This window comes from Ahaetulla prasina, chromosome 1 (genome assembly GCF_028640845.1).
Source record: "Ahaetulla prasina isolate Xishuangbanna chromosome 1, ASM2864084v1, whole genome shotgun sequence".
Classification (NCBI taxonomy): domain Eukaryota; kingdom Metazoa; phylum Chordata; class Lepidosauria; order Squamata; family Colubridae; genus Ahaetulla; species Ahaetulla prasina.
Window position 1 is genome coordinate 20754666 of NC_080539.1, and position 24319 is coordinate 20778984.

The 24319-nt window shown below is 43.5% G+C and overlaps 1 protein-coding gene across 6 annotated transcripts in view; it reads right to left on the reverse strand.

Moving 5' to 3' along the window:
- Positions 1 to 2513: 2513 nt before the first annotated feature.
- Positions 2514 to 24319, reverse strand: part of LOC131188791 (protein spinster homolog 3-like) — a 102639-nt gene continuing 80833 nt past the window's right edge. For 5 of the 6 annotated variants that reach the window (XM_058164342.1, XM_058164344.1, XM_058164346.1 and 2 more), the window contains one exon: positions 21481 to 23957. In XM_058164342.1, the coding sequence (XP_058020325.1) occupies positions 23860 to 23957 (98 nt within the window). In that variant the 3' untranslated portion in view covers positions 21481 to 23859. Of the gene's footprint in view, positions 5486 to 21480; positions 23958 to 24319 lie in introns of those variants that run through there. The other variant, XM_058164347.1, reaches the window with a different exon arrangement.

Consider the following 24319-nt stretch of genomic DNA (forward strand, 5'->3'; position numbering starts at 1 on the left):
ACATGCTATACCCGTGATGGCGAACCTATGGCATGCGTGCCGGAAGTGGCACGCAGAACCATGTCGCCTGGCAAATGCAGCGTTGCCCATTCCTCTTCCGGATTTTGGGGGCACGCATTCGCACTGGCCAGCTAGTCAGCTGGTTACTGATGTGCATGTGTGTGGGAGGATCAGCTGGCCCTCACATGTGTGGCAGTGCCCAGCTGAAGTTCATTTCCCGGCACGCTCTTAGCACTGGTACATCGCTCCCCTGTGCCTGCCTGCCTGCTTCATCACTGCCACTGCCGCTGCAAGGAAAGGCCCCGAATCTGTGCTGCCTGGGATCCATGTGGGCTGCCACAAGTGGAGAGCAGGTATGGCTGGCTGGATGCTGTCTGGAGCATGAGGCTGGCAGGATGAGCCGCCGCTGCCTCTTAGGCAGCACAAACAGCCTGCTGCCGCCCTCTCCACCCCGCTGGCTGCTCCTGCCACTGCCAGGGAAGCAGCAGCATGAGAACTGCCCCCCAGGGGTGAGGGGGTGGTGGCAGCAATGATGAACAAGCCGGGGCTTCCCTGTCTCCTCGCCCGAGTAGGCTTCTGGCGGGAGAGATTTAAGTGTCCCAGCGCCCCGCCGGCTGCTCCTGCCACCGTGCAGCTCCAGGTCTCCAGGAAGAAGGATTGAAGCCTCAGCCGGCTGCTCCAGGCCATCCTCCTGAGGCTAATCTCCCTCCCAACTAGAGGCTTGGGGCTGCGGAAGAAGCCTTCTCGGGTTGGCTGCGAGGGAAGCGTTCTCCCTTGCACCAGGGATTCTTGAACTGCTGTTTCCCCAGCAGCAGCAGGAGCTGTGGGCTGAGGCTAAGCTCCCTCCCAGCCAGAGGCTTAGGGCCAGCCAAGTTTCGTGCAAGAGGCTTTCCAGGCCCAAAACAGGGCAGGGGGGGATGCACGCATGCGCAGGGGAGCATGGGGTGGTGGTCACGCATACATGCGCAAGTGGGGCATGCACTGCATTGTGGGTGCCGGCACCTGCATTATGGGTGCTATCGCACACACACAGATACACTTTTGGCATGCAACAAGAAAAAGGTTTGCCAACACTGTGCTATACCATAAATGAATCTACATTCACACAAAGCATGTGACTAATTATAGTTACCCAGTTTGTGGTTCAGTACAACATGCAAATACAGCCATTATATTAAACCACCATGTAATTTGTTTAGTTTGGAGCTTAGTCTGTTTTGTGAACCCCAACCAATTGCAGGTTATTTTTTTAAAAAAAAATCTTAATAAATAAACCCTGATTTAGCAAAATCTGTTGATAAGGTCATTGCTATGAAAGCTATCCAGCTGCCTTAAGAGATGGTTGAAAAGAGCTAATTCAAGTTCAGGGATGCTTTTAAATGGCTGTTTTATATCATTACTTTACTCTAACTTTCAAATTAGCACCTACATCTATTCAGAGAGAGAGAAAACCTTACGTAGGAACAGGGTGCTAAATTGTTGAACTGTTCCTGAATTGTTAAAGAAAAGAATGTTTTTCTTTTCCATTCATAATTTTTTTTTTTACAGTGATTAACACCAAAAGGAGAAAGTTACTTTTAAAATCATCCATGGCAATTTGGCCTTTCTGAATTAATTTGTCTTTTTGAGTTGGTTTTAAGAATAAGCATATACCTTCACTGGGGGAGTGGTGCAGTGGTCTAAAGGTAGAGTTCTTGCCTCACAGTCAGGAGGCTGTGAGTTCGATCCTCGGTAGCGGCAGATATTTCTCTCTCTGGGCACAATGAGTTATCTGCTGCAAACTCTGCATTGGTGACAGGAAGGGTATCCAGCCAGTAAATAATCTACTCCATTCAGTTGCCCCGACTCCACCCGATGTAAGGGATTGCAGGGTCATTAAAAGACCAAAAAAAAAAAAGTAACTTCACTGGGCATCCAGTCATTATAACTATCCCTCCCAATTTCTTGGACATCTACATATTTAAGAAGCAAAAGACTATTCAAGACTATCCTCTAATTTAAGGAGGAACCCAGGGGTGGATTCTACTTACCTTTACTACCGGTTTGCAACAGGGCCGCATGCGTGTGCTTTTGCACATGCGCAGAAGCTTCCTGATGATGTCCGGATCAGTGGGCGGAGCCTCCCGCTGGTTTTACTACCGGTTCTTCTGAACCGGTCCAAACCAGGGACAACCCACCACTGCAGGAACCATGTAAGACAATTCTAAATATGATGGCTAACATTTCAGCTGAAAACCCAAAATTTTCAACTTGGCAACATTTTTAACTTGGCTGCTAAATCAGGGTTACCCTTACCAAGTTTTAGGACATTATACCAAATGCAGACAAGTTAAATATGTTGTGTGAAATACAGCCTTTATCCTCTTTATTCTATCTGTGTAACACACAAACCATCCAGAGGATATTTTTATTTTTTATTTATTTTTATTTTTTATTTATTTATTTTTGTCACAACAATATATGTAAGTATCATACAGAAAGGTTATATAGTATATAAAGGTATAAGCATATATATATATATAGGAAGAAGAAAAGAAAAACAATAGGACAGGAACGGTAGGCACGTTTGTGCGCTTATGCACGCACAATTTTATAATTTATAATTTATAATAAATTTATAATTTATAATTATAATTATAATTATAATTTATAATTTTAAAAATGTCAAGATGGCAGCCAGAATTGTGCAACTGAAATACCGCCTATTTTTTATGCATAATCACATCACAATGGCTACCATCTTGATTTTTTTTTTTTTACCTCCTGCAAACTACATTTTGTGATTACCTGGTTTTCAGAACAACTAACTGGGAGTACCATTGCCCCCAATCCTGAATGCAATAGCTAATGGGACTGTACAAAGAACTGGAAGAAGTATTTCAGGAGTTACATGTTCCTTCATTAGGGAAGGAGTAATAACAGTTTGCCAGTTGAAATCAGAGTGGTATGACTCCAAATAAGCCAGTATTGGGCCACCACTACAGTGCATTTCCAAAATACAGGAAGTAATAGTCCACTTTCATTTATACCTTGACATGTTTATGAACTTTAAGGGATCATTTCCCACTACTGTTTTTCTCCCCACAAGAGCAAACCTTTGTGATAGGTTGCTCCCAGGGGTGGGATTCAGCCGGTTTGGACCAGTTTGGGTGAACCAGATGCTAATTTTACATCTGGTTCGCCGAACTGGTATTTGCAAGGACTGGCTGGCCCTGCCCACCCCACCTCTCCCCTCCCAGGAGTCTCCACGCGGCCCGTTTTGGATGTCAGGTAAATGCAGGGCCCGTGCAGAGGTTCTAGGAGGGTGAAAAACGGGTCTCCCAGAAGTCCTGGAAGACCAGAAACGCATCTGTTTCTGGCCTCCGGAGGGCCTCTAGAGCCCAGGGGAGGCCGTTTCCACAATCTCAGAGGCTTAGGAAAAGCCTCCAGAGCCTGGGGAGGGTGAAAACACCACCCTGCCATGGTTCAGGAGGCCGAATAGGCTACGCCCCCATGGCCATGCCTACCCAGGCACTAGGCAGAGAACTGGTTGCTAAAAATTTACTATCCCACCCCGGTTGCTCCACAATTAGTCATCTTCCATGGCTGAGGGTAGACTTTATCTTGAGTCTCCACTTTAACTAATGGATTCCTCAGGAGGGCATTGAATGAAATGGTCCTTTCCCATTTTATTTTAGAACATTCCTATTTCTCTGGAGATTTTAATACTGATTGAATTTTTATTCTGATTGGGTAGGGAATCAACCTAGCTGATGTATTTCCGTTCTTTAGATTTATTTTTAAGGATTTATGTTTTGTGTTTTAGTTCCGCCGTGTGTGTACATTTATGTTTAGATACAGATCTGAAATTCCATTTGCTGGGTGATCTATAAAGCTTTCAAATAAATGAAAATGTTTACTTGATCAGGGGAATATCTGGAAGGGAATTCAAAGTCCATCACCATCCAACCTTCTGAGGGAAATTTACTATAACAGTTTCATTGACTGGTATCATTTGAAACTTGACTCCAATTTCCCAAAAGCCTCTCTGAGTGAATATGGGACAATCTTGGCCATCTTAAGCTCCTGGGGGCAGGATACAGATCTAAACAGCAAATAAATGAGTCTTTCCCCTAACCAAGATGACTTGGCAGCATTGTTGTACAATAACAAAGCAAAAGTGAATGGAGTTTATTGCCTTAGGCTTCTTGAGAGATCATAAAATATTTCTGGGCTAAAGGGAAATGGATTCAGAAGAACTTTCAAAGGAATGAAATCTATCATCTTCCAATCTAGGCCAGTTATGATATGCCCAGTGTTTAGAGCAACAACAAAAAATTCTATTAATGTCACCAATCATCGCACTTTTCTGATCATGAAGCTTACTTTTAAGTAGCAGTCTGATACATGGAAAGTGCTTTATTTACTAAATTTAGCATTTTAAAAGCATTAAAATCATAAAAGATTATTATTTCTAAAACAATGAAAATGGAAATAAGTAAGACCACACCTAGAGTACTGCATTCGGTTTTGGTCACCACACTATAAAAAAGATGTTGAGCTCCTCTGCTCACAATTAAATACCTTATGCCACCAGACTCCAAATTTTGGGCTTATACAATTTAGAACTATGCAGACTTCAATCTGACCTAAGCATAGTACATAAAATTATCTACCACAATGTCCTACTGCCAATGACTACTTCAGCTTCAACCACCATAATACACAAGCAAATAATAGATACAAACCCAAGGTAAACCGCTCCAAACTTGATTGCAGAAATTATGACTTCAGTAACAGAGTGGTCAATGCCTGGAATGCACTACCTGACTGTAGTTTCTTCCCCAAACCCCCAAAACTTTAAGCTTAAACTGTCTACAGTTGACCTCACCCCATTCCTAAGAGTTCTGTAAGGGGCGTGCATAAGTGAACCCGCCTGCCTATCATCCCTGTCCTAATATTCTTTTTTTTTTTTACTTATTCTTTTCATGTATCCAAATTATGTTTATACTTTTACCTGTTACCTTATTTGTGATTGACAAATTAAAAATAAATAAAAATAAAAATAAATAAATAAAAAGTGCAGAGAAGAGCAACCAAGATGATTAGGGGACTGCTGGCTAAAACATACAATGAACGGTTGCAGGAACTGGGCCTGGCTAGTGAAGAGAAGGACCAGGGGAGACATGATAGCAGTGTTCCAATATCTGAGGGGCTGCCATAGAGAGGAAGGGGTCAAGCTATATTCCAAAGCATCTGAAGGCCAGACAAGAAATAATGGATGAAAACTAAACAAGGAGAGATTCAACCTAGAAATGAGGAGGAACTTTCTGACAGTGAGAACAATCAACCAATGGAACAGTTTGCCTTCGGAAGTTGTGTGAGCTTCATCACTTGAGACTTTCAAGAAGAGACTGGACTGCCATCTGTCAAAAATGGTGTAGGGTCTGCTTGGGTGGGGGGGTTGAACTAGATGACCTACAAGGTCCCTTCCAACTCTGTTAATCTGTAAAAATGAAATGAAAATGGAAATTACAACCAGAACTGTAAGTTAAAAGGGAAGGTTAGCGGGAGTTTATTAATTGTTTACAACTGTTAGATTCAAGGCTGGCCTTATGAGGAGGGGGCACACTTCCATTTCCTTTAAGGTTCAAGCCACTAGCTATCTCTCAACAGGGCTTATACCACAGCCTGAACCAATTACAGGTCCCTCCCTGGTCATTTTAACAATCCAGGAGACTGGATCCAATAAATGTTTAGCCAAATTCACAGAGCACAGAACCTTCTGTATTTCTTAGGTCTCACCAACTCAAACTCATTCTAAATCACACCACAACAGTGACCCTCAGGAATTTTAGCTGGACTTGCCCTGTCACTTGGAGCAGATCTAAGATGGTCCAGATTACTCTAAAAAGGACTGATTGGCTATTGATGGAGCCCTAAATTAAGAAACTATATTACAGCTGTGTTTGATAGGATTCAGTTGTACAGCTGTGTACAACCAGGAATGGGCTGCTGGGAGTTCGCAGGGGTTCAGGAGAATCTCTAGCTAAGATTCTGTGCAGTTCGGAGAACCCTCAAATCCCACTCCTGGCTGGCCCCGCCCACTCCTCCCCTCCCCTCCCAGGAGTCCCCACACAGCCCATTTTGAATGTAGGTAAGTGCAGGGCGTGCACAGAGGCTCGGGGAGGGTCAAAAAACAGGCCTAGCAGAAGTTCGGGAAGGCCGGAAATGGACCCGTTTCCAGCCTCTAGAGGGCCTCCGGAGCCTGGGGAGGTGTTTTCGCCCTCCTGGAGGCTCAAGGAAAGCCTCCGGAGCCCAGGAAGGCAAAAACGCCCCCCCTGCCATGGTGCAGGACGCCAATTAGGCCACGCCCACCATGGCCACATCCATCCAGCAACTGGGCAGAGAACCCCTTGCTAAAAATTTTGAAGCCCACCCCTGTGTACAACTATATTATAACTATGTTTGATAGGATTCATTCAGGGTCTTCCTCCAATAATGCTCCAGATGTCTGTTTTGGCACTTCATTTCTTGCAGCTCCTCAATAACATAAGGTATACTTAGAATCAGTACACAGAGAGAGGCCACATTGCAGTAATGTGGTCCAAGGCCCCAGCCTCTCAACCGTTCCAGGGAGTAAACAAGGGCTCAGCCAACCTGCCCATCAGATCCTCAGGTTGGCTGAGCCCTTGTTTGCGCCCTATGTCCAAAATTCCTTTGGAATACCACAAACTGTTTCCTAGGGCCCAATTTCAACCAAAGTCCCTTACATCTGTTTATCTATGGATCCTCTGAAGGCCTATAATAACTCATGGATGACAACAACCTCTTCCCTTTCCCTGAGGTGGTACAGCTCCTGAAACTCTAGTAGGCACAACTCCAAAGGGCTATACTCCCCTCTGAGCCCAAACAGGGTATGGTATGGTATGGTATGGTGTGGTGTCATGTATGAGTGGAATGGAATGGAATGGAATAGAAGGGATCCTCTAGTCCTTTCCCCTACTCAAGCAGGAGAACCTATACCATTTCAGACAAGTGACTGTCCAATCTCTTCTTAAAAACCTCCAGTGACGGAGTGCCCACGATTTCTTGCCCACTTTAAGAACCTAACCATTTTTATTTGAAAAAAAAATGCAGATCTTGACATTCATCTTCACATTTTTCCCTGTCCTCCCCAACCTCCCTTTTTTTCTTTCTTATTTTAGCTACAGTCTCAGTGGGATTCACCACCTCAATTCCACCCCCTTTTTTTTCCTAAGGTGCAGAATTCTGCAATGTGGTTGCTTGGGGAAAGGGGAATCCTGCAAGTTACATATCTTCATTGGATCAGAATGAAAAGACTCAGGGGAACTTAAGGAAATGAAACAAAAAGCCTTGGAGAGGTATTTACTTCTGGAGAGTGTATGTATGTGTGTATGTATCAGGAGATTTAGGTCAATGGAAATCTTAAGAGCTCTGATATGAAACAAATGAGCAGAAAGGTAGCTCTAAATAATCTCAGTTACTTGGCAATTTCCCAAGTTTTGTTATTGTCTACTTGGGTTCTGCAACTTTGGGAACTGCTGGAGACTTCCATTAGGGACTTTTTTCACTCTCTGCCCACTCCAGGGCCTCTAAATTGACTACCTGGTTGTTTTAGCTCCTGAGTTTTAGAACATGAAGATGAAGGTGAAGGTTCATTCTCCGAGCTTGTGTGTTGGTTTCCAAATGTTTTGTTACCAGGCTAGGTAACATCTTCACTGTTCACTGACGTCCCCTAAACTCCACTGAAAATGTTACCTAACCTGGTAATGAAACATTCGGAAACCAACACACAAGCTCGGAGAACGAACCTTCACCCTCATCCTACAACCGAGCTATAGATGATATTCACAGGAGTGGGCTGCTGGGGGTTCGGAGGGGTTTGGGAAAACCTCTAGCTAAGATTCTGTGCAGTTCTGAGAACCTCCAAATCCTACTTCTGGCTGGCCCCGCCCACCCCACCCCTCCCAGGAGTCCCCATGTGGCCCGTTTAGGATGCAGGTAAGTGCAGGGTGCACAATGGGCCTACCAGAAGTTCAGGAAGACTGCTGAAGGCCTCTGGAGCCTGGGGAGGCCGTTTTCGCTCTCCCGGAGGCTCAAGGAAAACTTCCGGAGCCCGGGGAGGGCAAAAACATCTCCCCCATGGTGCAGGAGGCCATATAGGCCATGCCCACCATGGCCACGCCCACCCAGCAACTGGGCAGAGAACTCCTTGCTAAAATTTTTGAAGCCCATCCCTGCCCTCATCCTACAACCAAGCTATATATATTCATCACAATTGCAAACATGAAGATGAACCCAGATTATCATGAACTAGTCAGAGTTTTCACCAGCCAATTTAGAGGGCGCCAAAATTATCAATCCAGTTCTTGTTGGAGCCCCCACTTCAAAGAAAAAAAGAAGAATTACCGGTACATTTCTTGCCAGGTTCCCTCCCATTATTTTCAGTTCTTTCTATCTGCTTTGGCTATTTTAAGGATAATAAAGAGTTGCTGATATAAGGGAAAGCCAGATACTCTCAAGTTATCATTCTTAACTGCTTATAGGCAGCATACAATTTCTAACAAAAAAATGTCCATTGGATCACTTGGTAGCATGTGATTTGATTAACAATCGTGGCAGTTCACTTAATCGCTGTAAAAAATGCCATAAAATCAGTTCCAGTTCAACTTATGACTACAATGATTTAGGATGAAAATTCCAGTCCAGTTGTGGTCTTAACTTGAGAACTACCTGTATTTATTTATTTTTTTTGTTTGATTTTTAAAAATTGTTCTCAGCAACCCAGAGTCAATCGTTTGAGATAGGCAACAAATGAGTAAATGAATGAATAAATAAAGGTGGAGATAGACAGAATATATTTGTTCACTTCGGTTGAGAGACTGAGAAATAGAGCAAGGCAAGAGTCTGGTGCCTACTACTTAGAAAATCAATCTGAGGAATGCTCTAGAGATTCTGAATCTGAAACTGTAAGTGGCTTTCTGGAAGCAAGCTGTATAAAAACACAATAAAGAAATAAAATAAAGAAAAGCTGGAATTAATATTGTGCTTGCAAATTAAGTTCCTTGTGGAATTTACCAAAGATCTCCAAGTTCAAGTGATGGGAGGCATGAGCAGATGAAGCCTATCCCAAAACCTCTTGGAACTCCAGAATAACAAATCACAAATCCACTAGAAGATATTGTAATTGGCTTAGTGATGCTGTGGAAAGCCAGTGGGCAGTGCCCTATCAGCACATTTGCTGCATATGAAAGGGCTCTTGAGGAACATCTTGAAGGACCTCTTAGAAAAGCATTGCTGGAAGATGACCTGACTCCCGCACAAAATTACTACTATGGGAACACAACCTCTTTGCAAAGCACCAATTTGCTACAATGTCACTTACTCACTGCCAAGTTAGGCAGTAAATCATAGCTTTCCAGGTGCTTACCATCTTATTCAGCACTTGGCCTTCTCCTGGGGTGGCAGAAAACTCACACACAATTCAGCTGGATTAGAGTCTTTATTGCAAACAAGAATGAAGTTTTCAGGGTAACAGCTGACTGCTCGCAGCAGTATACATAAGCCATAAGGTGAATACATTTATTTCAATGCTCCAGAGTTCAGATTTTTTTCCACTTGCTTTCCTCAGTTAACCAATACTTGATCACTTCAAGAGGCTGCGGAGGTACATTTCTATAACAATTCCCACTAGTCTGAAAACTGCTGGTTCCTTCTCAACTTTAAAATTATTATGTGTGTTGGAAGAAAGATCCATCTGGTTCAGTTCCAAGCTGGGAGAAAGGCACTGGAGACAAAATGGAGGCTAGAGGCTGATTGGAAAGAGGGTCCTTTTATTGATGAAGCAGAACCCTCAAGCACATGTGATTCTGGGCAGCTGACTACATGGAGTTGAGAGTGAGGGGTATTTATACCTACCCTTGGGCTTTGCACTTGAGCTTCCTGTTCCTGTATAAGATCATGTATTCTATTGACTGTTGTCAGACTCCCATGATGCTATGATGTAGAGGTTATGTAGGGGTCATAGCTGGCTCTATAGGCAAAGTAAAAATCCTAGGAGTTTGTCTGCGCTAAATTTGGTTGAAGATTATGAGGGTGATGCAATAATTCATATTGTAGCTTTTGGCTCTTGGGTGAGGGCTAATCTGCTTTGGTTCAGATTTTGCTGAACAAAGTCTTTGCTGAATCCATTACTTTGGGAATAATGGATTACCAAATCTGCATTTCTAAAAGCTGCCACACAGAGGTGGGCTTCAGCAGGTTCTGACCAGTTCTGGAGAACCGGTAGCGGAAATTTTGAATAGTTCAGAGAACCATTCGTAAAAATTCTGACTGGCCCTGCCCCCATCTATTCTCTGCCTCCCAAGTCCCAGATGATCGGGAGGAAATGGAGATTTTGCAGGAACCTTTCCCAAGATTGGGGAGGGAATGGAGATTTTACAGTATCCTTCCCCTGGAGTGGGGTGGGAATGGATATTTTACAGTATCCTTCCCCTGCCAAGCCCACCAAGCTGCGCCCACCAAGCCACACCCACAGAACTGGTAGTAAAAAATTTTGAAACCCGCCACTGCTGCCGCAGCTCAGTATCTGCTTGAGGGCAGGGAGCTGGGGCTCTGAGTTTCTGTCTCCCTTAAGCTTTTTTATTTCTCTTTTAGGGGAAATATTTTATCCTGCCTTTTTAAAATATTCCTCAAAATATTTCATTCTTCTAGGAGAGGGGTAGGTGCTAACTTTCTACATGTGTTTTAACCACTCTTCCACAGGACCTTCCCTATTATTCTTACTTAGCTTTATCCTTAGGATACAAAATAATTTCCTTCTTTCCATAGTCTACCATTCTGATCACCACATGCACAAATTACAGCTTCATTTTTTCTTTTCTTTTTTCAGCAAAAACCCATCAGCGATTTCCAGTCACTAATAATATAATTATTGTTTTTTCTCTAATCAAACAAATCAATTTTGGCATCTCTGCCAATACTGTCCTTTTCACCAGCCATCCCTCCACTGTGGATATTTCTGTGTGTTTCCATTTTTGTGTATGTAATAATCTTATAGCAATTGGTGGGCCTCTGGTGGCTCATCAGGCTAATGCAGCCTGTTATTAACAGCAACTGCCTGCAATATTGCAGGTTCAAGTCCCACCAGGCCCAGGTTTGACTCAGCCTTCCATCCTTTATAAGGTAGGTAAAATGAGGACCCAGATTGTTGGGGGGCAATAAGTTGACTTTGTATATAGTATACAATTGGATGAAGACTATTGCCTGACATAGTGTAAGCCGCCCTGAGTCTTCGGAGAAGGGTGGGATATAAATGCAAATTAAAAAAAATAATTGTATATATAAAAAACAATCTTCCATAACTTTCCAAAATTGTCTATCCATTAGTCCTGAGAAAAGCTCAATTTCAAATGAATATTATCTTTAAAATTCTTGGTATCACAGTGTGTATTTTCTGCTGTTTGCAAGTCCACCAGACATGATAAAACAACATCTTCTTTTTTTCCCACCAATGTTCTAAAAAAAAAAATCTCATGGGGCCTATCTGGGGATGTCAGATATTCTTTTTAGTAAAAATGATGCTGCAGGCTGATCATTTGCTTTGAAACATGGCAGCTTTGTGTGTTTTAAATTGACTTTAAAACAAAGGTAAAAAATGAGATGGAAAAAGGTGAGGGAACAACAGCACACTTGGGTATTGTGTTGGCATTTGTATTTATTTTACTTATTAATGCAGGCATGTTGATATTTGTGATGCATTATTACAAATCTTTTATTCTAGTACACTGTTTCTCAACCTTAACGAATTTAAAATATGTGGACTTCAACTCCCAGAATTCCCCAGCCAGCTCTGCTGCTTGGAGAATTCTGAGAGTTGAAATCCATATATCTTAAAATGGCTAAGGTTGAGAAATACTGCTCTAGGGGCTCCTTTCTTTATATTTTAAAATATATTTTTTTATTCTTTATTTCTTTATATTTTACCAAATCTTTTATAGTATGTTAAGAAAAGCTTATTTTATTTGGAAAGGAGGAGGAGTGGAAAAAACATATCCACTTTGGAATAACAAAGTACCGGCAATCTGAGGCAATTAATTAAATTGCTAATTAGGGGCTTTCAAAAGATGGAGAGAAATCTTAAGAACTGCCAAAAATATTTATGGATTCAATTGTTCAGTTTACTCTCTAGGATAAAAGTGGTAAATTATATATAATTATGTAGACATACAGACTTATAATGTAGAAATGTTTAAAGATTTAAAGTCAGTCATGACCAATTCATCCTAGCCACTTCCATTTAGACCGCTCTTGCTAATGGAATGGGATGACTTGCCATAGCCAACTTGCGGCCAACTCAACTCGCTACGGCCAGCTTGCTACAAGACAACTCGCCACAGGACAATTTAACAATTCAATTTAATTATTGAAAATAAATAAATAAAATATTTTAATTTTTGTCATTCACATTCCATTCTTTTCCTTCCTTTTGTATCCTTCCTTTAGTTATTCTGTTCCACCATTTCTTTGATATTAGTGTAACTCTTGTTCCACAGCTAATTGTCCTGCGGTGAGTTGGCTGTGGCGAGTTGGCTGTGGAGAATTGTGATAGACCCCTTGCTAATGTGTTGACTTGTATTCCAGCATGACTGAGGTCTGGAAGTTGAAGGGACTCACAGGGGGATAGAACTAAAATATACTGCTCAAAAAAATAAAGGGAACACCTAAATAACACAATGTACTGTATTTAATAAAAAATATTTCATTCCTTCAGATCTAGGATGTTTTACAGTATTTCTGTGTTCTCTTTATTTTTTTGAGCAGTGTATATTGTTGAGACAGGGCAGAGCAACAGAAACTGGCAAGTCTGATTATGTTTTTCCCCTTCTTACACTCTAGGACCATGATGGCGAACCTATGGCACACGTACCCGAAATAGCAAGCAGAGCCATCTCATCTGGCACATGTGGTGTCGCCCGTTCCTCTTCTGGGTTTCTGGCGTGCATGCGCACGCGACAATCAGCTGGCCTTTTTGCATGCAACAGTGCAGGAACTAGAAGAGCAGGTCTTCCATTTTCCTGCGTGAGCATGCGTGCTGGCCAGCTGATCGTCACATGCACATGCATGCTAGAAACCCGGAAGAGTAGCTAGCTGAAACCGGAAGTTCAGTAGCTAAAACCGGAAGTTCATTTTCGGGCGCACGCATGCGCCCTGGGCAGGTCCTCTTCCGGGTTGCAGCCCAGGCGCAAAAGGTTTGCATCACTGCTCTAGGAGTCCTAGAAGAGCCAGTCTGAATCCCTTCCTAATATTGTTCCCTTCTCCCTCGGTTTAAAGCAGGGGTCTCCAACCTTGGCAACTTTAAGACTTGTGGACTTCAACTCCCAGAATGGATTCTGGGAGTTGAAGTCCACAAGTCTTAAAGTTGCCAAGGTTGGAGACCCTTGCTTTAAAGCATATTTCTGCGCATTTTTTTTTTCATGGTTTCTAAAAAGATAATCCCAGGTCATTTCCATAATTCTCTGCCTTGCTCCTGGGCACTCTATAGGTAGTCCTTGACTTACAGCCATTTGTTTAGTGACCATTTGAAGTTACAACGGCACTGAAAAAATCTATTATCACTGTTTTTCACGCTTACCGCTGCTGACACCTCCCCATGGTCATGTGATCAAAATTCAGACACTTGGCAATTAGGATGTATTTTTGATCGTCATAATGTTCTCGGATCATGTGATCACCTTTTGCAACCTTCTGACAATGGGGGAGCCAAGTTCACTTAACAACTTAGTGTTACCCTATAAGACAGGCGGCCAATACGTTTTATGAATAAATAAACATAGTGTTACTTAATAACTGCCATGATTCACATAACAACTGTAACAAGAAAGGTTTAAAATGGGGCAAAACTCAATAACTGTTTTGCTCAGCAATAAAAATGTTGGTCATAAGTCAAGGGCAATTCTGCTAAATTGTGGTCATAAGTCAAGGACTATCTCTGTTGGGGAACTCCTGAATAGATTCTCAAATATAAGTAGCCCTCAAGTTACAAATGGTGACTTAGCAACCATTCAAAGTTATGGCAGACCTCGAAAAAGGGTGTTACAACCCAGATACAAATTTCTGACAACTGTTCCTGTGGCTGCAGTCACATGACTGATTTTGGGCACTCAGCAGTTAGCATTGATTGCTAATTTACAGTGCTCCATGGTTACATGACCACAATTTACAACATATTTGCCAGAAGCCAGCATTTACTTCTGGTTTCTAGCAAAAACTATTACATAACAATGGAATTGCTCAACGATTGCCATGTCCACTTAACAACCATCACATTCACTGCCACAGAAAAGGTTGTGAAATCAGGTGTGATCATTTGATCATTCGTTTTACGACCATCACAACTTATGACCAAAATTGCAGTCTCAATTATGTTCATAAGTCAAGGACTACCTGCATATAGAATGTATTCTATATTCTGTGTTTCAGGGATCAATATAATAATATAATAAATGCAATCTAATTAACATAACATAAAACATAACATAAAACACAACATGAAACACAACATAAAACTCAACATATAACATAGCATAGCATAACGTAACGTAACGTAACGTAACATAACATAACATAACATAACATAACATAACATAACATAACATAACAATATTGTCCCTTATTCTTAGGGACAAGAAATAAACTAGAAATAGAACTATACCTCGCCGTTCCCAGAGAAATCTTAAAGCATGGTAGTCCTTCCTGTTAAGGTGAATTGGTAGGCAGCCTTGAGTAATGATATTGAAACCAGTCCAGTACTTAGGGGCTAATTACCATGCAGAGGGAACACCTCAAACTGCAGTTTTGTGGCTCACTGGCTCATGAGGTATAACAACTTTGAAGAAAATTGAGGGACTCATGGTTTGAGCCCCAACAATTTTTTTTTTCTGTCAAAATGTGTGCCATGTTTCTTTACTGCAGATCAACAACTTCTGACCCATAGACCAGTGGTGGGCTTCAAGTAATTTAACAACCGGTTCTCTGCCCTAATGATTTTTTCCAACAACCAGTTTTCCAAACTGCTCAGAAAGTTAACAACCGGTTCTCCCGAAGTGGTGCAAACTGGCTGAATCCCACCACTGCCATAGACCTAACTTGGCCTGCAGAGCTTCAATGGAGACCTGTTAGATAAGCAGTCAGTTCAAGACATGGACTTCAAGAGTTTCCATGTCCCTGAAAGCCACCACCACAACCACTCCAGTTAAACAAGACAGGAAACACATCTAGATGAGCTACATGATCCATTTTATTACGCAGTTACATTATCAGAACATTATAAAGTCTGAAAGTAAAAAAACCTTTCACCACCACTTTGCTTGGTCCATTATTGTCTTTTCTAGGTTTCTTTCTCTGACCATTAAGCCACTGGGGGCTCCTGCCCCTCTTATCAGATTGTTTCCTAGGCAGCAACTATTCCCCCTCCCTCACTTTCCCCAAAGTAAGCCAGGTGTTCCATTACAGGTATGTATGAAGGGGAAGGGATTCAGAAGAGGCTTCCTTTTCTGGAAAAAAAAAACACCTGCTATTTCTTCCCTTTATCTCTGGCATCGCCTGGTTTACCAAGGGCTTGGATAAATTAGTTTTTCCAATGGATTAGTTCCCAGGCTGTTTTCGTCTACGGGTTTAAGATACTGCACAGGAGATTCAGTGGCCCTGTTGATTATACAACATAAAAAGAAGAGGAAAAGAAGGGAAGAAGATCTAGGTCACAATAAATGGAAGAGTCGCTTTTTAAACCAAGAACCTGAGGCAAGTCAGGAATTAATTAAGTGCCAGAGGCACTGGGCTATATTGTTACGGATAGCCTCCACAAGGAGAGGGCAGAATGATAGGTATCAGAGGGCTTACTCGTTCTCTTTGATAGATGCGTTCCGCCAAGCTCACATATTGCATAATGGGAGAATATAGCTCTGCTTTTTGATGAATGGGAAATGGACTCAGGATTGTTACCATGAGACCAATTCATCAACATGCCCTCATTATAGGTCGGCCTACAAAATGATCTGTACTGTCCTCGATTTATGACCATAATTGGAGCCAGATATTCCATTGCTAAGCAAGGCAGTGGTTAAAAATGAGTTCTGCCTGGTTTTGCATGTTTTGCCATGGCTGTTAAGTGAATCTCTGTAGTTGTTAAGTGAATTGCATGGTTGTTAAGTGAACATGGCTTCCCCCAGATTTGGGTGGGCAGAGCAGGTGAGTGGGGTGAATGGTGACCAGGCAACCGGGTGGGTGGGGGCGGGGCCAGCTAGAGGTGGTATTTGCCAGTTCAGCGAACCAGTTAAAATTTCTGTTACCGGTTGTCTTGAACTGGTCCGAACCGGCTGGATACCACCTCTGGTTACCATGGTTTAACACAGCTTGTAAACTCTGCCATTGCGATCCTACTGACAATTGGAACTCAACATGGCTCTCCTTAGGATAGGCCTTGTTGTCTAAAGCAGGGGTCTCCAACCTTGGCAACTTTAAGCCTGGCGGACTTCAACTCCCAGAATTCCCTAGCCAGCTTTGCTGGCTGGGGGATTCTGGGAGTTGAAGTCCGCCAGGCTTAAAGTTGCCAAGGTTGGAGACCCCAGGTCTAAGGGCTGTGCACGAACATCACCCAATTTATCATTTTTCTTCATTTTTCTTTTTCATATCATTTCTCAGGATATATTTTTCTTCCCCAAAAAAACCCCCAACAACCCTATAGCCTTTTGAATCAGCAAAGGCTCTCTGATTTCACTGAAGTGACCTGTTTGGGTTATTTGGGGAAAAGGAACACTTGTGTAATTGAAATCTTCACTGTTCCGGCACAACTATTAACCAATTCTGCAGGGAGTTCCCTTAATTAACCCTTCTGCAGTATTTAATTCATTGGAGACTTCTCAAAGACTTCTTAATTAGGTCTTTAAAAATAAGGCAGAGATGTGCAGAGTGTTCTCAGAGAGTAAGTGCCAGGCCTGTTCTGCAGAAGAGGGTGGGCCTTCTTCCTGTGTCCCCAGAGTCTCTGTGCCCTATTGCTCCTGTGGTCCTTTCCTATTTCACACTGCAAAAGAAGAAGAAGAACCCTGGGGAACTTTAAAATACGGAGCAGTTTGACTAGGAAAGGGCAGCTGGATGAATCAGAATTTTAAGAAAACTAGTGACAACAAAGTAGAGCTGGTAGATCCAAATCGCCAGATGCACCCATGGGTAGTAACAGATGCAATGGTTAATTTGATGCAATGGTTCCAAAATTAAAATCTGAATGGAAAGGAGATCAGAATTTGTGAGGGTCATGCACACTAATGGAGGCGCTGCAGCTTTCAGTTGCGTGTCTCCGCTACCTAAATTAACCAGAAATGAAACTGGCTTAAGAAATGTTTTTCCGGTTTTTAACAGTTCCTATGTTTTGGTCTAGGGATGTGGTGGCTCAGAGGCTAAGACATTGTACTTGTCGATCAGAAGGTCGGCAGTTCAGCAGTTCGAATCCCTAGCGCCGCGTGATGGAGTGAGCTCCCGTTACTTGTCTCAGCTTCTGCCAGCCTAGCATTCGAAAGCGCATAAAAAATGCAAGTAGAAAAATAGGGAGCACTTTGGTAGGAAGGTAACAGTGCTCCATGCGCCTTCAGCATTTAGTCATGCCGGCCAAATGATCATGGAGACGTCTTCTGACAGCGCTGGCTCTTCAGCTTAGAAACGGAGATGAGCACCGCCCCCTAGAGTCAGGTACGACTAGCACACATATGTGTGGGGGAACCTTTACCTTTACCTTTATGTTTTGGTCATGGTGATGGCAATGTGTTCTGCCTATATTGCACTTAATGCAGCTCCCAATTGGTGGGTTTGCATGACGACTGGCAGTTCTCAACCTTCAAGGTAACTCAGTGCCCATTCGAAGTTACAGTGGTCCTGAAAAAAGTGACTTATGACCATTTTTCACACTTACAACATTGCAGCATCCCAATGGATACATCATCAAAATTCAGATGCTTGGCAACTGGCTTCTATTTATGACAAGTTGCAACGTCCCAGGCTCATGTGATCACCTTTTGCAACCCTTTGACGTGCAAAGTCAATGGGGAAGCCAGATTAATTTAGCAACTGTATTACTAACCTAATTGCAGTGATTCACTTAACAACTGTGGCAAGAAGGGTCATAAAACGACCCAAAATTCACTTAACAACTATCTTGCTTACTAACTATTGTGCTCAATTGCTCAATTGTGGTGGTAAATCAAGGACTACCTGTATTTTCTCCTGCCCTGCATGCCAAGAAAGCAAGTAGCAATTGTTTTCCTTTCTATGGCTGAGTGGGTCTTTTGAGATGGAGAAATAAAGAGCCACAGTTTAGTCAGTGCAGAGTTTCTTCATTGATAATGTTACCTTGTTGAGTAATGAAACATCTCCAAGAAAATTCTACAAGCAAACAACCAAGCTCAGGGAATATTCCGAAATTCAACCCTGAGCCACAGATACTCACTTCTACTGGAGTTTTACAGGTCTTGTCACTTAGGTTCAAAGTGGAAACTTGACAAAATCCCCATCAGTTTGTTTAAAAAGAAATTGAAATTAACATTTAAAAATGGCCAGCATTTACATAGTTGCATTAACAGAGGGAAACCATCAAGATCAAGTGAGGTACTAATACCACTCTATAAAGCCCTAGTAAGACCACACCTAGAGTACTGCATCCAGTTTTGGTCACCACGCTATAAAAAAGATGTTGAGACTCTAGAAAAAGTGCACAGGAGAGCAACCAGGATGATTAGGGGACTGGAGACTAAAACATACGAAGAACAGTTGCAGGAACTGGGCATGGCTAGTCTAGTGAAGAGAAGGACCAGGGGAGACATGATAGCAGTGTTCCAATATTTGAGGGGCTGCCACAGAGAAGAGGGGATCAAGCTATTTTCCAAAGCACCTGAAGGCCAGACAAGGAATAATGGATGGAAACTGACCAAGGATAGATTCAACCTAGAAATGAGGAGGAACTTTCTGACAGTGAGAACAATCAACCAATGGAACAGAAGTTGTCTTCAGAAGTTGTGGGAGCTTCATCACTTGAGACATTCAAGTAAAAATTGGATTGCCATTTGTCAGAAATGGTACAGGGTCTCCTGCTTAAGCAGGGGGTTTGACTAGATGACCTATTAGGTCCCTTCCAACTCTGTTAATCTGTTAAACATGGACAGGTTACTGGGGAGGTTGAATGCCACCACATGTTTACTGGATCCGTGCCCCTCCTGGTTGGTGCTGGCCACACAGGAGGTGACACGAGGCTGGCTCCGGGGGATTATAAATGCTTCTTTGATGGAGGGGGTCGTCCCTGCTGCCTTGAAAGAGGCGGTGGTGAGACCCCTCCTCAAGAAGCCTTCCCTGGATCCGGCTGTTTTAGGAAATTATCGTCCAGTCTCCAACCTTCGCTTTGTGGCGAAGGTTGTAGAGAGTGTGGTGGCATGTCAATTACCCCGGTACCTGGATGAAACTGTCTATCTGGACCCGTTCCAGTCCGGCTTTCGGCCCGGTTATAGCATGGAGATGGCTTTGGTCGCGTTGGTTGATGATCTCTGGAGGGCCAGGGATAGGGGTTTTTCCTCTGCCCTGGTCCTATTAGACCTCTCAGCGGCTTTTGATACCATCGACCATGGTATCCTGCTGCACCGGTTGGAGGGATTGGGAGTGGGAGGCACCGTCTATCGGTGGTTCTCCTCCTATCTCTCCAATCGGTCGCAGACGGTGTTGACAGGGGGGCAGAGGTCGTCCCCGAGGCACCTCACTTGTGGGATGCCGCAGGGGTTGATTCTCTCGCCCCTCCTGTTCAACATCTATATGAAGCCGCTGAGTGAGATCATCAGTGGCTTTGGGGTGAGATACCATCTGTACGCTGATGATATTCAGCTGTACTTTTCCACCCTGGGCCACCCCAATGAAGCTATCAAAGTGCTGTCCTGGTGCCTGGAAGCCGTATGGGTCTGGATGGGGAGACACAGGCTCAAACTCAATCCCTCCAAGACGGAGTGGCTATGGATGCCGGCACCCCGGTACAGTCGGTTGCAGCCGCAGCTGACTGTTGGGGGCGAGTTATTGGCCCCAATGGAAAGGGTGCGCAACTTGGGCGTCCTCCTGGATGGACGGCTGTCTTTTGAAGATCATTTGACGGCCGTCTCCAGGAGAGCCTTTTACCAGGTTCGCCTGGTTTGCCAGTTGCACCCGTTCCTAGACCGGGGTGCCCTATGCACAGTCACTCATGCGCTCGTCACATCTCGCTTGGATTACTGCAATGCTCTCTACATGGGGCTCCCCTTGAAGAGCATCCGGAGGCTTCAGTTGGTTCAGAATGCAGCTGCGCGGGTAATAGAGGGAGCCCCTCGTGGCTCCCATGTGACACCTCTCCTGCGCAGACTGCACTGGCTACCTGTGGCCTTCCGGGTGCGCTTCAAGGTTTTGGTTACCATCTTTAAAGCGCTCCATGGCATAGGGCCGGGTTATCTACGGGACCGCCTGCTGCCACCGACTGCCTCCCACCGACCCGTACGCTCCCACAGAGAGGGACTCCTTAGGGTGCCGTCCGCCAGGCAGTGCCGACTGGCGACACCCAGGGGAAGGGCTTTCTCTGTGGGGGCTCCCACCCTCTGGAACGAGCTCCCCCCAGGACTGCGCCAACTTCCTGACCTTCGAACCTTCCGCCGCGAGCTTAAGACACATCTATTTATTTGTGCGGGGCTGGCCTAGGGTTTAGTTTTTAAAAATTAGTTTTAAATGGGGTTTTGTATTATTTTAATCGATATTTTTAAATTTGGCCTAATGTAATAAGTTTTTTAAAATGTTGTTTTAACTTGTATTTATTATGTTTTTTATGTTTTTATAAGGCTGTAAACTGCCCTGAGTCCTTCAGGAGATAGGGCGGTATAAAAATTTGAATAATAAAAAAATAAATAAAGATTTCCCAAGGTCCAGCTTTTCATAACAGGTGGCCCAATAGCTCAGAATGAAATGGTAGGTGAAGCATTAGAGACATGCCCAACCATATTTGGGTAAAATGGAATGAAACAGACCAGCTTCCCCTGCTTATAACAGAATAACCATGGAGAGCAATGGTTAGAATGCAGTACTGCAGGCTACTTTAGCTGACTGCAATTTGGCAGTTCGAATCTCACCAGGTTCAAGGTTGACTCAGCCTTCCATCCTTCCAAGTTGTGGCCCCAGATTGTTCGGGGCAATATGCTGACTTTGTAAACTGCTTAGAGAGGATTGTAAAAGCACTATGAAGTGGGTATATAAGTCTAAAGTGGTATTGCTATTGCTATGGCTATAACAGAGTTGGAAGGGACCTTGTAGGTCATCTAGTCCAGGGGTCTCCAACCTTGGCAACTTTAAGCCTGGCGGACTTTAACTCCCAGAATTCCCCAGCCAGCAAAGCTGGCTGGGGGATTCTGGGAGTTGAAGTCCTCCAGGCCTAAAGTTACCAAGGTTGGAGACCCCTGATCTAGTCCAATCCCCTGCCCAAGTAGGAGACCCTTTATGCAAGCAAAATCTAAGCAGGATACAATTTCTGCCAACAGAGGAGAGAAAGCACTACTTCAGTTGCAAAGCAAGAAAACTCAGCATGCTGATGACAAGCCTTGTCCCGCCTACTTGGAAACATGCACACCTGGACTGTACCCTAAGCTAAAACAAATTAGGTGAACTTGAACACTGCCAGCTAACTCTCAAGAGACACCAAACCCCCAAACTCCCTTGCAGCCAAAACATTGTATTCTGATTGTAGGCCTCTGCTGAGTCTTCTGCTTCTCAGTCCATGGCACAGCAACTCTGGATCTAGCTAGTGTCATCGCCAATCAATGTGAGTCTGGGCCTGGAGTCACCACAGAAAATAGACACTGTCCAAATTTGTATATGAACTTTTCCATAGAAGATTGTTTCATGGCTCTGCAGTGTTTAGATGTTTCAGAAAGATGCTTAGCACTAAATTAATATATATATATATATTGGGGATAAATAGTGGATGTAGTTGAGAATCCCCATAAGACCAACGCCCATTTCATGTCAAAAGCATCTTCTATCCATCTTCATGGAGTGCAACAATAATCCATCTGGATGGCTGTTGTTTTCTGTATTGCCTTATGGACCACAAGATATAAAACAGATTTATGGAGCCCCAAGTCTGAACATAAAACCTTGCTTGTGAGTCATCAGTCTGCAAACGCTGGAAAGATAAAACCGTAGTCTGTTCTATGGCTAGATTTCTAGTGCACCATTTGTCCATTGATTTATTTGTCGTAAATATTTTTATCCTGCCGTTCTTCTACTGTAAGTCTGGAGGATATAAATATTTCTGTGCACCACCCTTGTTCCTAGTTTCCAAGATGCAAAAGTGGGGTTCACAAAAATAAATTTAAAAACTGAATGCAATACAATTAAAAGAATAAGATAGGGGTGTCAAACTCAATTTCATTGAGGGCCACATCCGGCCACATGTTTAACTTTGGGGGCAGGGGTGGGCATGGCCAGGGTGGGCGTGGTCTGCTGGACATTACCCATGTAGGGGGCGTCTGTGGTGACCCAAGCACTCTGCCAGCAAAAATGGGCTCGAGAGCTCCATTTTCAGCTGCGACGGCCTTCTGCCACCCTCGGCCAATGAAAACAGAGGTCGGGAGGGGGGCAGTTCCGTTTTCACTGGCAAAGGGTGGCAAGAGGCCGTCGCAGCTGAAAATGGAGCCTAGGAAGGATGCACGTGGCCCTCCCAAGCTCCATTTTCACTAGCAGAGGCACCGCAGATCGGTCCTTTGCTGTTTCTAGGGTGGCCCTGTGGGCTAGATTTAAGCACCCCACAGGCCGGATCCGGTCCCCGGGCCTTGAGTTTGACACCCCTGGGATAAGACGTCAGACATTAAAATATTATCATTCAGGGTAACAAACATTAGCCAACTTGCTTCTACAGACCTAAAATGCCTGAAGAAACATTAGATAATGATGTGATTCTGAAGAGAGGTTGAGATGACACAATAATCCTTACCCTGCCTGTAATAACAATGATGAAAGTCTACAGGTAGTCCTTGAACTTAAAGCCATTTGTTTAGCAACTGTTCAAAGTCACAATGGCGCTGACAAAGATGACTTATGACAGTTCCTCACACTTACGGCTGTTGCAGCTTCATGTGGTAAAAAAATGGGTACTTGGCAACCAGCATGTATTTATGACAATTGCAGCATCCCAGGGTCATTTGTGACCTTCCCAGCCGGCTTCCAACCGGCAAAGTCACTGGGGGGAAGCTGGATCTGCTTAATAACCACATGATTCACTTAACAGCTGTAGTGATTCACTTAACAACCATGGCAAAAAAAAAGAGTTATGAAATTGAGCATGACTCAGCAATGGAAATTCTGGTCACAGTTGTGGCCAAGGTCATAATGATCAAGGACTACCTGAGTGTACTATGTTTCTTTCCTTTTTTTTGACAAGTTATAAGGAGGAAACATTTTGTTGGCAAAGATTGGGGAGGAGCCTGAGTTGAAAGCCCAAAATCCATCACAAAATACACGAAAATGTTATCCACATAGTTAGAGTCCCACCCAGCAGGAGGAACAACCATTTTACTGTATTCCAAATTTAAACAGAGGACAAACCATTTCAACCGGTTCACAATGATTATGTTGCATATGCACACAGAGTCCTTGCTTGACAAATCTGCCTTCTGCCCCCGCTAGATTCCTTGGCAGGCTCTTATGGCGATTCTGAAATGAGGAAATTGGAGCACATTTTCAATGCCAAGCTAAGACGTTCAATCACGGAAGCGTTGCCGCTGCCACCATCGACTTAACGTGGAGGATGTGTCAATTTCAGGCCTTTTCGTTCTTTGCAAGAACAGAAATGGGAATAGAGGTAGGAATATCAGGTTGCCATTCTCCCTGAAAGTCGTAGCTTTTGTTCTCAATGCCTGAAACAAGAGGTTCCAAAAAGAGTCAAAATAAGTGAAAAACAAAGAAAAGACCGAAACTGCCATTTCTTTACATGTCCAATAGTCTCAAAAGTAGTCCATGGGGCCCAAAACCTCTTTATAAATGCAATCAATAGAAAAGGGCTGCCACTGGAGCATGCCCAGTTTACAAAAATGGTTGCCACAGTAGAAATGATCGGTTTCAGAAACCAACATACAAACAACAAATTTGAACAAATGAGGAAAGATGTTTATTATTGCTGCTCAAGAGCCAGTTTGGTCTAGTGGTTAAGGCACCAGGCTAGAAAGCAGGCAATCCTGAGTTCAAGTCTCACCTTAGCCATGAAAACCAGCTGGGTGAC